Source organism: Erigeron canadensis, chromosome 4, assembly GCF_010389155.1.
Source record: "Erigeron canadensis isolate Cc75 chromosome 4, C_canadensis_v1, whole genome shotgun sequence".
Classification (NCBI taxonomy): domain Eukaryota; kingdom Viridiplantae; phylum Streptophyta; class Magnoliopsida; order Asterales; family Asteraceae; genus Erigeron; species Erigeron canadensis.
In genome coordinates, this window is record NC_057764.1 from 21,086,296 (window position 1) to 21,101,703 (window position 15,408).

The following is a 15,408-nucleotide window of genomic DNA, read 5'->3' on the forward strand; positions in this document are numbered from 1 at the left end:
TAAGTTGCCATAACTTTTTATATTGACATTATCGCTACATGTACGTTTTGAAGCATCTTGGTTTATTGCTAATGATGATGGTTTTTCGTCGTTTTACTAGAGGGCCTTGACCCATTCAACTTAGATGAAGACATTCAATTAGTTGTGCAATGTGTTTATATGACTATATGAGTATCAGTGCATCACATAGTTTTTATCTATGTATAATTTTATTTCTAAGTTTGACAGAGTCATTGGTTCACAAGATTTATTAAAAAAAAATGCCCCCTGAAAATAGACAATTCTAATTAATTTCTACAATTTTAGAATATAAAGCTGACTGCAAGTAAGAAACACACAGCCATTGTTAGAATATGAACACATAAATAACCATATAATCACGAGTAAGCGCAACGGAAAAAATCGAATCAAATATGCAATCAAATTAATTAACAAAGAATAGAATTGAGTCGTGTACCTTATGCAAAGCTCCAATAAGATAATAATAATAATGATATTATTATTGCTTAGGGTTTAAAGCAAAACCCCTCTACGATCGCACACTAGACACCCCGAATAACGTATGCTAGTACTCGATCACAAACTAAACAAACCTTTTGCTTGAACCTTAAACTTCAAAGTCGAAACCCCTCTTAGAAGAAGGAATTTCGGCAACTTCAAAGAAAGGAAGAACAAGGAGATAATTTGCTTATGTGAAAAAGTATATGAAAAACCAAGAATTAAGCCTTTATTTATAGGGCTTAATTAGGGTTAACATATCTTGGAAAATAAGCAACATAAAGGCTTTAAACAAGCCTCTAAGTGTCGTCCCCTATCATGGACTTTAGGTCCAAGTCCATTTTATGATTTTCACATTTTAATTCTCCTCTTTAATCAATTAAATATAACTAACCCTTTAATTATGTTTAATTAATTATTTTGTGACCAAACTAATCAATATATTACTTTAATATATCAATTAATATTATCAAGTTACCGTGTCATTTCGTGTGACCCCGTAGGCTTAGATTATTCTCGGACATGCGATTTATAATAAAATGATCATACTCCAACAGCCATCAGCCATGTATACGGGCTAAAAGGTAGAGTCATATTTTTTTTCTACAAATGTACCGAATAAAAGTGTTAAAATTTCTTAACAGAAACTAAAACCAGATGTAAAATCTTGCTGGCTCTGATTTGGACGTTCCCGGATTTGGAAGCCGTTGTAAGCAGGAGATAAATATGTGCAAGGTAGCCCTTCCAGCTTCTTTCTTGAAGAGTACATATTCTCTAGTCTTTCTTGGGGATTTGTATTGTATTCACCTCCTTTTTAAGGGATCTATTATAACAAAAAACTGTTATGCTATTAATAAAAATAATGAGCAGTGAGCAATATCAGATTCAACTTTTGCAGTTTTACCATGCAACACCCCAACAAGATGGAATCATAGGACACCACAAGAAGATCACAGCACGACATGAAAATTAAATAAAGACGATATTACATGCAATTAAGGATTGGGCAATCCATGAATTAAGTTCAAATACGAGTACCAATACAACATGGGATCACAAAACGCATAAGGAGCACATAGCCATCAAATGTTACAAAAGAGTACAATCCAAAAATGATGGCCAATAAACCTAATCATAACCCGTCAAGAGAATCAATGAACCACGGATCCAATAGTCAAGCCCAATTCCTAGCAAAGCCATGCAATCATCCATTACACCATTGGTTAACTTGGTTACCTGAAAAGTGTACTAAAACGGGTCAACATAAAGTTGGTGAGGTCGTAAGTTTAAACGTTTAAATCATTGTGTCGGGATAACAACCGTTAGAGATGTTTAAGGATGAGGATATTTACATCATCATCCATACGTTCACAATTCGTCATATCAATGTTACGTTACAACTAAGCGTTCATACACAATATACACGTTATGCCACAAATGTAGACTTAATCGTTATGCCACTAATGTGGAATTATCGTTATACCATCAACATGGACTTATCGTTATGCCATCAATGTGGACTTATCCTTATCTCAATCATATATCACATGCAAGCGTTTATAGGTACGTTAATGGAAAACATATAGCATGCAAGTTCAACAATTCATCGTTTAATTATAAATCGTTCAATTAAATCGTTAAAATATTTAAGTAAAAACAAGTATACTTTTCACCCTAAATGTATAAGGAAAAGGGGCTACGAAACTCACCTTTTGTCGGGCAACTTAAGTCAATGAAAAGCTACGTGGGTCCAACGATCACAAAATGTCTTCTACCTATCATTATTTATGTATACATTACGTTAAATCTCCAAGTCGAGTTCCAAAGGTGACCCAAAACTTTAGACGACACTCAAGAGTTGGACAAGACATTAGAGACACTCAAGAATGATTCACCAAGGAACTATAACCGATCCAGGTAATGAGAAAGTGCAGCTAGGAGGAAATTTTGAAAATCAGTTTTACAAGGTTGCGTCTAGTACGGTGGAAATCGGTGTACCAGACGGTGGTTTATCATGAACTGGCATAAGGGATGGTATGAGGCAGCGTCTCATATGCTAGGCCAACTCTGGACAGGCGTAAAGGACGGTGATGATGGCGTCTAATACGGTGGCATGGAAAAAGCGGTTTTGGTTTCTGGTTGGATAAAAACGAGCGTAAGACATAAGTTTTTGGCGTCTATCTTTAAAACACGTTCGAGACCATCGTCTCATACGGTTAAAGGACCGTATGAGACGCTAAACATTTTCAGGCAGCGTCTAGGACACTAATGGCGGGCGTAAGAGACGCTGGACATGGATTAGAACCACCTACACACATTTTTGAAGCTAAACTGAGCCAAACACAAACAAAAACCCTAGATTCGACCTAGCATTCAGTTTGCAATGTTTCAATTTTAAGACCGGATTTAAAGCATGTACAACGTAATTACACAAATTTAAACGTGACCCAACTCATAAATTCGACTCAAAATACCAAGAATCATGTCAACTCGATTTTTGACCCAAATAAAACCCTGATGAACCCTAGATCGATTCAAACCCAGTTTTTAACTCGGAATTCGCTAGAGGATCGCTTTGACACAACAATAACAAGTTACATAACATAAAATGATGGATTTAAAGTAGTATTAACATACTCAAAATACCTCAAAACTTCAAATCTGGGCTTGGTGAGTTTTGAAAAAGAAGAACACTTTAAAACCTAGAAGTTCTTGCACTTAATTGTTTATTATTATTAAATCTCAAGTTCCACCATTATTATGAATTAATATTAGGGTTTTTAGGTAGATGGGAGAAAAGGGGAAAAAGTAAATGAGAGGGAGAAAGAAAAAAAGATAAGGTTGTAGTAATGAAAGAAAATGAGTGGGGATGAGTGAGTGTGTATGTGGGACGGCTATAGGGTCTCATTTTTGAGGCCTGCTCCGCTAAATTCGATAAATAGCTAATCGTTATCCATTTAAACGCTAAAACAAAACCGTAAACACAAATAAGCTCAACTTTACGTTAATACATGACAAAACGTTCGATAATTCACATAAATTCACAAAATCATTCACATTCAATTACGTTCAATTACAAGTCAACTAAAGTCAAAATTCATGAATGTTAAATTATTCCCCCGTTAAAGGAATTTCGTCCCGAAATTCTACTCTAACTCGACTCGTTAAACAAATGTGGATACATGGCTTTCATCGAATCCTCCCGTTCCCAAGTGAACTCGGGCCCGCGTCTTGCTTGCCATCTAACTTTAACAATCGTATATCGAGTGTTCTTTAACTTCTTAGCTTGGCAATCTAAGATTTCTACCAGTTCCTCCATGAACTTCAACGTTTTATCGACTCGGATTTCATCTAAGGGCACGTGAAGCGTTGGATCTGCTAGGCACTTTCATAAAATACAAATGTGAAAAACATTATGAACTCTACTCAAGTGTTGAGAAAGTTCCAAACGATACACTACTGGGCCAATTTACCACGCTTCATAAAATGGACTACACCTTTCCATGGAGACAGTTTAAGCAACACATAATTGCCCATTTCAAATTCGAGGGGTCTTTGTCTCACGTTCGCATACTTCAATTGTCTTTCCCGGGCTACCTTAAACTTCTATTTGATTTGAGAGATCACCTTAGTCGTTTCAATAACTATTTCGGGCCTAATGAATTGGCTTTCACCAATTTCTGTCCAAGCTAAAGGTGACCTACAAACTCTCCCATATAAAGTTGTAAACGGTGCCATTTGAATGCTAGCATGATAGCTATTATTATAGGAGAATTTGACCAGCGGTAAATGCACATCCCAATTGCCACCAAACTCAATGGCACAATCTCTTAACAAATCTTCTAACATTTGAATCGTTCTTTCACTTTAACTATCGGTTTGAGGATGGAACGTCGTACTCATGTCAAGATACTAACCCATTGCTTTTTGGAATGCCTTCCAAAACTTTGAAGTAAATCGGGCATCCCAATCGGTTATCATGGAAATTGGTACTCCATATTTTGATATCACTTCTTTGATGTACAAGCGTGCCATGGTGTCAAATTTATCATCTTCCCTGATGGCTAAGAAGTGAGCCGACTTAGTCAGCCGGTCAACTATCACCCAAATGGTGTCCTGACCACTACTCGTTCTAGGTAACTTTGTGATGAAGTCCATGGCGATATTTTCCCATTTCCACTCCGGTGTTACCGGTTGAACTAGTAAACCGGGTGGTTTCTTGTGGTTAGCCTTTACATGCAAATACTTATATCATTTACATTACTTACGACTCTCTCAAATGAACTATAAGGTGTATAGATATATTTTTTCCCGATATAGGATTCTATATATTTACATCATATTTTTGGGCCGATCTGGAGGACGTACGATGCTCAACTTGGTTCATTATTTGTGATAAACTCACGAATAAATCTACTCATCCTCACACCGTCTTCAAAAATAACCAACATCTGAGAAAAGTCCACCACCGGTCTATTTTATTTTCTATGTAATTCATCGTAGCTGATATGCTATAAAGCAACGTGGTTTGGATCAGTGGTAAACACCCTGAGGATTCGATCCTCATCTCATGCAATTATTTGTAATTATTTGCAAATTATCATCTTTATCTTTGAAAATTATACATTTAGTTCTTGCAAACTATGTTAATCAAAGTCGAAGTCGGTATCCAGTTTACCTTGTACAGTAGTTATTTACTGAAGACATGTTTTTCTATCCCAATCTTTGAGCCTCAGACATCCTAAAATCAGTTCATAGCAACGACAAAAAAAAAAATATATATCTTCAATAATCACACCTTTTGTTAAATATAAACCCTCTTTCCCACCTTTGCCATAATTCATGCTTTACCAATTAGTGTTTAAATAAATAAAACACAATCATAAAAAATTTAAATTATGCATCCTATGTTATACTTTTTACCTTTTTAGTATTCATATGGTTATTGACTCATTAATGAATAATTTTTAAAAATGAATTTTTTTTTATAGATTATAGTCTCCATTATAATTCTAATATATCTCCGTGAAGTAAAATGTATCCTTAAAAGTGGCCGGTCGCCGACGCCGACCCTTATCTACACACTACAGGAACTGCAAAATAATTACTATTATGTATCGTCATACATCTGGTTCACTTCTACAACCAAACCATATCATTTTAATGAATGAAATCACTAAACATAACATAAAATGCTCAAAGCACTCTTCTAAAGTATAACATCTCTTATTTATAAATAATAATAATGTTATAGAAATTTAATATGTTTATGTTATATATCTATATCTATACGATATTATAAAAAAATAACACTTCATTAATTGTTGAAAAATATGTAACATTTCACTTAGCATCTTTAAAAATTTTCACATACGCTAACCCTTAACATTAATGATTAAATGACATTATCGATCCTTTATTTTTTAAAAATATTTTCATTAACCATTTACATTAAATACTTTTACATCAATTATATATATTACCTGACGTCACCCCCACCACCAACAATTGCCCCCATCACCACAACGCTACTGTTACGACTACCGTTGCATTGCGTTGGTACTACGCCTGTTACGGTAAAAAATAATTTAATTTCAAAAATATATGAAAGCTAAAATATCTCATATAATACGTAACATTATTTTCACATTGATTAATTAACTAATTCAAAGTTTATAACTTGAAAATTAGTAAACAAAGATTTTAGGTTGTACAATAAATAAGTTTCTAATTTTGGGTCAACACCCCTTATATGCATTTGACATACGACGTTATTACTCCGTATTAATTAACTTGGAACCATTTATTTTAATTGGAGATGGAAAAAAAACAAAAATGAGTTCCTAGCTTACTTATTTTTGAAATAGGTTCGAATCTATCAATAAGTTCGAATCTCTATTTTGACTTTATTTTTGAAATTAATTAATACAACTAAGATGCTAACGTAGTATCTAACAATAAGTATCATCTTAAGCTTTTTGATGCCTAGATAATGTTTTGGGTCTCGTTTACTAACATACAAATTAAAATAAATAAATAAACAAAAAAAAGTACGTGATTATTGCGACTAGCAACCTGTTATTCTAAAATAATAACTTAGAGTTTTTATCACATTAAAATGAAACCATTTAGAGAGGCTAATTATTTCGTCCCCTGTTTTTTTTTTTTTCTTTCAAAAGTCAAGATTTATTGAATTTATTACTTATTAGCAATAGCAATAGGTCAATTGCATATTTTTTTAAATAATGATATTAGGCCAAATATCCAATACTAAAAATATAGATGCCTTAAAATTATGGGCATAAAGCCATGGCTTACCTCTCATGTATTGTTGGGCGGCCTTCCTACCAATATACTAAAAAAATTTACGACTCGCGACTTAGTATTTAATCGACACATATCTTTTTAATTTACATTAATAAATACTCGTATTCTATTTTTTGGATACTATATACGTATAATAATTAAAACTTATTACGTATGTAGTAGAAAAAAGTATTTCATGTAATTAAACTCTTGTTATTATATTGTCATCATCTTTATATATACTACTACTAGTCCTAATACCCATACGATGTACGGTAATATAGATTATATTATAAAATTTTTTGAATATGTCTCATACATGATTCGTGAGTCGAATAAAATTAAGGTTAAAATAAATCGATGATCGAAACTAAATTATAATAAACAGTAATGATAAATATAATATATATTTAGTTAGAGTTTTGGATTTACCTTAAATTTTTAGAATCACATCAAAATCGGAACTTGTAAGCATAGTGGATGACGACATATAACCTTGTGATTTCGATCATAAACTCAAAATTTTAAATTATTCATGTTAATAACTTATTATAATTAATTAATATAAGTAATATGAGTTGGATAATTGAGAAAGAAAAAGAGACAGTTTATTAATGAGAAAACAATCAATCAAATAAGGTTATAATGTCTTTTGTATTAATAAGCCAAGAGTTTAATTCTATATATAAAATAGGGAAATTGAGTCTATATACAATTATAGAAGCTAATTTAATAAAATAAATATATTAAGTTAAAGTTTAATTCTAAATCTAATAAGAAAATTAAATCTATATACAATTAAAAAAGCTAAATGACACGTGTCGATCAAAGATTATGCCACGTGTCACTTAAAAAAATTACCTCAATCCTATTTTAGTTTATTGGTAGATATTAAATAAATTATTCATCCATTTATTTTTAGGAATAGTTACATAAAATAGTTTTCAAATGACTGATGTGCAAAATCAAGCTTTAAATTTATAAAACTAAAACTACCTAAAAACTCACTACTACGCACTCACGGGCAGTGGACCCGATCGTTTGTAATATAGTTAAGAGATAAGTCTGAGTTCGTTCTCAGGGATTGGAAATGATTAGTTGCTTATGAAATGGTTTGGAAAATGGGTGTTGCTTTGAAAATCCTCTTGACAATTAAAGTAAATTGGTTTGCAAAATAATTGCATAAAATTAAAAAGAACTTCAGACAATATAATTAAAAGTCATCCACCTTGACTTCCCTCGACTTCAAATGTGATTGCATTTAATTAAGGACAAATTCTCTAGAGCTTAAAGATAATCGTGACAAGATTAAGGTGCTCACGTGGTACCACCAACCGTGAAGAAAATACCGAATCACCTAACTGTTAGTTAAATTACCCAAGCCAGTACCACCAAAATTAAGGCAATTCTTCCAACAATCAGTTTTATTGACTATCAAATTATCAATTGAACCTATGTGACAATAACGTGGTACCACCAACTGATATCAATCATGTTGACAAAGTTAATCTTTTCTTAAAATGATATTCACTATCATACCATGAACTAGTGATAATTACTCATAGACAAGTAACCGTTTTAAAATCACATACACATTCAACTGGTACCACCAACAAAGAATTATATGCAACCAATATCAAAATTAATTAATAAAAAGAATTAACATCATCAAGATCTCAGAACAACGATAATTTAATAAACTCTTTTGAATTAAAAATGTTGCAATCACATTATCCATCTCGTTTCATCAAGGTAGATGATAAATTGTTTAGCCACTCATGCTCAATCCACAATTATAAATAAAATAGAAGAGAAACATGATGTACCAATCGTTTGATGAAAAATAAATTGCAAGACAGTAAGTAGATACGATCTAGATGGGTGCCCGTGAATCTTCAATGAATCCGCCTAAGAAATAATCTTGATTGGAGGGTGAAGAAACCTTGTAGAACAGCTCCTAGAAAGAGTTTTGATCCTGGAAAATTCGTCCTAGGGTTTGTATTTATACCCCCTTGAAAACTGATGCATAAGTCGGCCTAAAAGACCTTGTTGACCGACCTCTCACTGCGGCGCAGTGACTATGTAGCCTTCCACTGCGTCGCAGCCTATTTCTTCTGATCTGGGTACACGTTTTCCATACCTATGACTGCGGCGCAGTCATGCCTTTGACTTGGGTGATCGTTGACTTCCGTACCACTGCGGCGCAGTTGCTATATTGCCTCCCACTGCGTCGCAGCCAAAATATACTGATCAAATTCTTCAAGAACAACGATACCCACTGCGGCGCAGTGGGCATGTATACCCTCCACTGCGTCGCAGTGATAAGATTAATGTGGAAATCTTCTTTTACGATCTTAAACTCGTCATTTCTTCTTCCTTAAACAACTCTCGATTATGATTCATCTTTTAGGGCAATAAGTCTTCTGAAAATGAACCAAATGAGCACGTAACCTGTCAAGCGCCTGAAACCACCAACAAACGCCATAAACGCGCTAAATGCACATGAAAATAGACTTAAAACACATAAGAAATAGGCCAATAAGGATGTGGGTAATAGGTATAAATTAGTTACATCAATGACCCAACTATATACTTTTAATAAAACTTTTCTTTTCGGAAAACAATTATCAGAAACTTTTTAACTGCTAGTATATTTTATATGAATGAATCATTTGAAATTTAATTTGTTAATAATTATCATATTATTGTTAATTTATATACACTTGAAATATATCTATAATTAAATTCTCATATTTTAATTTATATTTTTAATTTACTATGTAAACATTTACTTTCTATATTTTAACCTAACTGTATTTTAATATTATACTAACTTATTTCCGATTTTTATTTTTCTTTTTATTAATACAAAAAGAAGAATAGATAAATATAAAATATAAAAGTATACAAAAAGATACAGTAAATCGATACTCGTATATCATACGAGTATTAACACTAGTAATATTATTTAATTTGATACTAACACAGTACCCGTGCAATGCTGCGGTGGTCGTGGCGACGACGATATGGTAGTCGAGGTGATTATTGGTGGTGAAGGAGGCTTCGAATGATGTAGATACTTGATGTAAAAGTAATTAATGTAAAAGGTTAATAAAGATATTTTAAAAGATAAAGGTAATTAATGTTAAACGTACTGTAGGTGAAAATATTTTAAGAGATGCTAAGTGAAAATATTACAAACTATTCAATACTTTTCAAAATAATTTTGTTTTTTTTAATGGATAGTAATGCCGGCGGTGGTCATGACGGCGACACTATGGTGGTGGGGTGATTGTTGATGGTAAAAGTGGTGGTGTAGATAATTAATGTAAAAATATTTAATGTAAGAGTTATTACAAATAATTTAAAAGATAAAAAACTGATGATTGAAATTTAATTATTAAAGACATTTTAGATAATTGCTCAATAAAATATATTATAGATAGATAAGGGCAAATATTATGGACAAATATGTGAAGTCAAAAAGCATTGCAGGACTGTCAAACTAGAATTTCGAGTCTACATTTCAAGCAAACTAACTTTACCATTATATATATAGATAGAAGATAGGTGGATCGGATTACCAACCAAGCTTTCACAAAACGTGGTTTGAACATTTTTTTAGTTCTGCCCGTCCTATTCAAATATTATCCAATGGCATATTCATCATCCCTCTATCTCATTTTAGCGATGATATTTACATGTCACATGTATGTTAATGGATGTTATGAGTCCATTATAAGCTTTGGTGACTCGCTAGCTGACACTGGAAACCTAAAACAACTTTCACCTATATCCAATGGTCACGCACCCCATTTCTTATTTCCTCCGTATGGTGAAACCTTTTTCCATAATCCCACTGGACGTTGCTCCAATGGTCGTCTTATCATCGATTTTATTGGTAAGTTGTCACTTAAAAATGTGTCGATCACTTGTTTACAAATTTATGACTTTAGTTTGTAGCATTAAATTGACATTAGCGATTTTTGGTTGGTTTTGAAGCTGAGAGTCTTGGGTTGCCATTGATACCACCGTCTCAAGCCACTAACAAATTTTCGGGGTTGGAACAAGGAGTTAATTATGCCGTGGCGGGTGCAACGGCTTTGGATTCGTCGTTTCATGAAGCAAGAGGAGTTGTTAATACAATGACAAATGCATCATTGGGTGTTCAATTGGAATGGTTCAAAGAATCGTTGCCTTCTATTTGTTCTTTAGTTTCAGGTAAACCATAATCTTGCCAACCATAAAAAAGAAAAATGTCAAACCTACATGCACCTAAATATGTCTTGATAACATGATAACAAAGTATGAGTATCTTTGACTGGGTTTTATATATATTTTCTTTATTATTATGATAACAAAATTTGCTAATTTTAAACCGGCCTTAAGAGGTATACGTATACCATCTGTCTTTTTTCACTTCTTATACGGAGTATATATATTTTAAAGGGAACATATATTCATATACTAACAATAATAAAGTTATATGTTATCGTCATTGTTTTCATATATTTTATTACTTTCTGATTATATTATCAATAGTTTAATTAAATGAGAAGATAACACATGACAAGAACGAAAATTTTTAGAGATTATTCTATCGATGATTAATCCAAAAAAAGAAAAAAGTAATAAGGTATAAACTATCTGGTCTCATTTACCATCATGATACTCAAAACGTTAAGGAATACTAATTAATCACTTTAATTAGATATGATTTTATAACCTTTTCGTATAGTAGAATGAAGGCTATTCACTGACGAGTACCACTTCACTTAATCTACTATTGGTCGGGGTTGTAAAGTTTGTCAGGTGTATTGCTGTAAAAGTACGATATTTGTTTGTTTTTCATCATGAGATAGTAAATTTCATTGTCCTATTCGAAATGAAAGTGATTAAGTCCTTTTTACGATGACTTGATTTGGGTATACTCAGGTTCAAATCTGAAGGGGCAAGACCTATTAATTGTCATGTCTTCGGGCGGATTGGTAGGAGGGTTTTCCCTCATCAGGTATATAAAATAGACATTTCTACTTTGAGGAGCTCTCTAGCACGGACCCGGTTGAGACAGCGTATGCTAGACCTCCCGCTGTCGAATCGCGACACGAAGTTTTCAACAAATTCACCTTAAAAAAAAAATAATAATAAAATAAATTAATTGGATACTTCTTACAATTTATCACTACATATTTCATAACATACTACAAAAGTATACAATACACACAATAATAAATTTATTAAATTTTGTAATATGAATATCATTTCCCAATTTATCACTACATGTTTCATAACATACTACAAAAGTATACAATACACACAATAATAAATTTATTAAATTTTGTAATACGAATATCATTTTCCTATTCAGAAGGGAAAGTTATTTTCGTTCAGAAAAAAACAAAAGACAAGTTATACTTTTTAATTACGTGGTTAATAAGCCATTTTACATATATATAGTTGGAGGTTAAAACGTTTCTGCTTCTTGACGCAGTTTAGAATAAGTTTTGTTGTTAAATTAAAATAAGATACGATATAATTAACATATACATATAAGTGGTTAACATTAAATTTAAAGACATCAGATCATATTATGTGGTTGATTTACATGAATATTGAATATTGTAGTTATAAATAATATGGATGTAACTAACTATGATGAAATATCTATGTTATGTAAAGATTTTATAAAATGTCTATATCGTGTAATGAACTTACATATCTCGATTATTGGATGTACTTGACCAATCAAAAACTTACACGTGTCAGCTTTTATGGTTGCCACATATATTTGAGTACATGTAATAACCAGGATTTGAAAGTTCATTACATTACATAGACATTTTCCAAGATCTTTACATAATATAAACATTTTGTCATCAAATAGTTACTTTCATGGGTAATAATCCAATCTCGATTATTGGATGTATTTGACCAATCAAAAACTTACACGTAACGGCTTATATGGTTGTCATATATACCCGGGTACATCCAATAACCAGTATTTGGAAGTTCATTACGTTACATAAACATGTTACGAGTTTTTTACATAACATAGACATTTGGTCATAGTTAGTTACATTATAAATAGTATTTGTTTATTTTATTCGAAGTTCTTAATAAAATACATTAAAGGGAAACATAAGGTCGATCAAAGTACAAAACAAAATGAATTAAAAGACCCATAAAAACAAGTGAGAAGCTTAGTCCCACCCAACTACTTATTTTGACTGCGAGCCCTACTTCTCTAGCTTAAAGCCACACAAGTATGATCGACCCTCATGATTAGCATGTGAAACATGGTACTGATATAGCTAGACATATAGTAGTGATATTTTAAATTTAAGCTTAAATTTAATTTTAAAATGCTAAATTATTAGCATGAGAAATGTAATGCGGTAGTTCCTTTCATAAACATAGTACCGATATCTTAAGTTTAAATTTAAATTCAAATTTAAAATGCTATACATTTATGAAACAATTAATACCTCAATTATATGCCTGAAAAATAAGTTGAAATTAGTTGAAACTTTTATCTCAAAGATAGTCTAATGATTAGATGTTGTGAGTTTTCATAAGATATATCATGTTCAAAATTCATTACATAATTTAGGGGGTGACCAATAAAAAAGTCGGAAACGATCCTGGGATATCTTTGTAAGCAGGATACATCCAAGTCAAAAACAGGTTATCTCTAGATAAGCGAAACAGAAAAAAAAAAAAAAAAAAAAAGAAAAAGAAAACCTCATTATCTACATGTTGAATCTATAATCGAACTGACTTGGAAATATGAGTGGATTTGTGGTGTAATGATCGATCAAATTAACATTTGTGGATGTTCTATGTTGAACTTTTTAAAATTGAGTTTTACATATATTTAAAGCTGGTTGAAATTGTTATTTTTCTAACTAATTTGGAACCAATAAATCATTATTATATGATATATTTCATAACTACTACTAAGGTGGCCTAGTGGTTAGGCATCATGTTTCTTTTAAACAAGTCTCAATTTCGACATCTCGTTAATTAGGTAATCATCTTGGATGGACGGGTAGGGAAAAGATCCGAAACAGTCAGAGGAAAATTTGGGTTAGACCGTGTACATCTGAATTAGAAAAGACTTGCCATCTCCGAGTAGTTGTTTTGAGTAGGAAAAACCTCAAGCGTTAATTATTATCATGTTAAATTGGTATTCACTCTATGTTAAAGAAAATATATAAATCAACTAATCAAGTTCTGGTATCTCATCCTAAATATGTTGCAGATTGCAAGAACTTGATTGGTCGCTCTTTGATTCTCATGGGTGAGATCGGAGGAAATGATTATAATCATGCACTCACCGCCGGAAAATCCATCGAAGAAGTGGAGACATATGCTCCTTTTGTGATCAAGGCCCTCATCTCAGCAATCGATGTATGATGTCTTTTGCCCTTATAGTCCTAATTATATATAGATCGATACACACTTACTTGTTTGAAAATATGGTAAATTAACCTTCGCTTCAATTCATTGGTGATTATTATGGACAAACACAGGAACTTATTGAGGTAGGTGCCAAGACTCTTGTCATTCCAGGGAACTTACCAATTGGGTGCTCTGCTGCTTATTTATCGATCTTTTATGGCTCTAACGAGGTGCAATATGATAACTCCACTGGCTGCATTACTCAGTTGAACAAACTCGCTGAGTACCACAACGAACTTCTTCAAACAGAACTAAATCAAATCCGTGAAATTCATCCTGAAGTCAATATCATCTATGCCGACTACTACAATGCAGCCATGCAATTTTTTCACAATCCGTACAAATACGGTAACATGATAACAATTAAGATATTTATGTGTTGGAAAATGCAACGTTAACTTATGGGCTGTAATTAGCAAGAAAATTAAAACTTTCAATCTCATATTCTTACAATATTTAGGAATATTATTGTAGGATTCACAAATGGTGCACTAAAGGCTTGTTGTGGTGGTGGAGGGCCATTTAACTACAATCCATCTATAGCATGTGCAGACCCAACATCAACTTCATGTGCTCAGCCGGATACTTATGTTAATTGGGACGGATTGCACCTGACGGAAGCAGCATATAAAGTTATTTTCAAGAGCTTATTTGAAGGGTCATTCACTTCTCCAAAGTTTAATTCCTTGTGTCCTACTTCTATGTTAAAACCGGTAGAAGAGGTTTTAAGTTCTATGTAAGCAATGGTTAAAATGGATTGATTCTTAATTATTCAAGCATTTGGGTACATGTAATCATTTAGGAATACAAATGTTTTGTAATCAAATTGTAATCAGATGAAAGGAGAGATATATGGTTCAATTCCTACATAGCTTTTAATTTGAATGAATTCTAGGATTCAGAACATAGAAAAAGATGATTACCAAAATGAAAGATTATTGGTTAAAAGCTTGAATTTTTCAAGTCATAAATAGGTACACTGATGGCACTCTTAAGTCGATCCAAGACTTGTCGGCGGACAGAGTAATGGTTTTTTGTTGGAAAAATAATGATTCGTATTATATATATAATGAAAACATGATTAAGATTACTAACCTGAAGATCCTGAGGAACCTGTTAGTTGATTCAGCATACGTGCCATTG

The 15,408-nt window shown here is 32.4% G+C and overlaps 1 protein-coding gene across 1 annotated transcript; it reads left to right on the forward strand.

Moving 5' to 3' along the window:
• Positions 1-10,406: 10,406 nt before the first annotated feature.
• Positions 10,407-15,107, forward strand: LOC122597980 (GDSL esterase/lipase At1g28580-like). Its single transcript, XM_043770583.1, has 5 exons — positions 10,407-10,705; positions 10,807-11,025; positions 14,066-14,214; positions 14,337-14,613; positions 14,740-15,107. The coding sequence occupies exons 1-5, from the start codon at positions 10,459-10,461 to the stop codon at positions 15,003-15,005; spliced, it is 1,158 nt and encodes a 385-aa protein (XP_043626518.1). The 5' UTR covers positions 10,407-10,458; the 3' UTR covers positions 15,006-15,107.
• Positions 15,108-15,408: the final 301 nt, after the last annotated feature.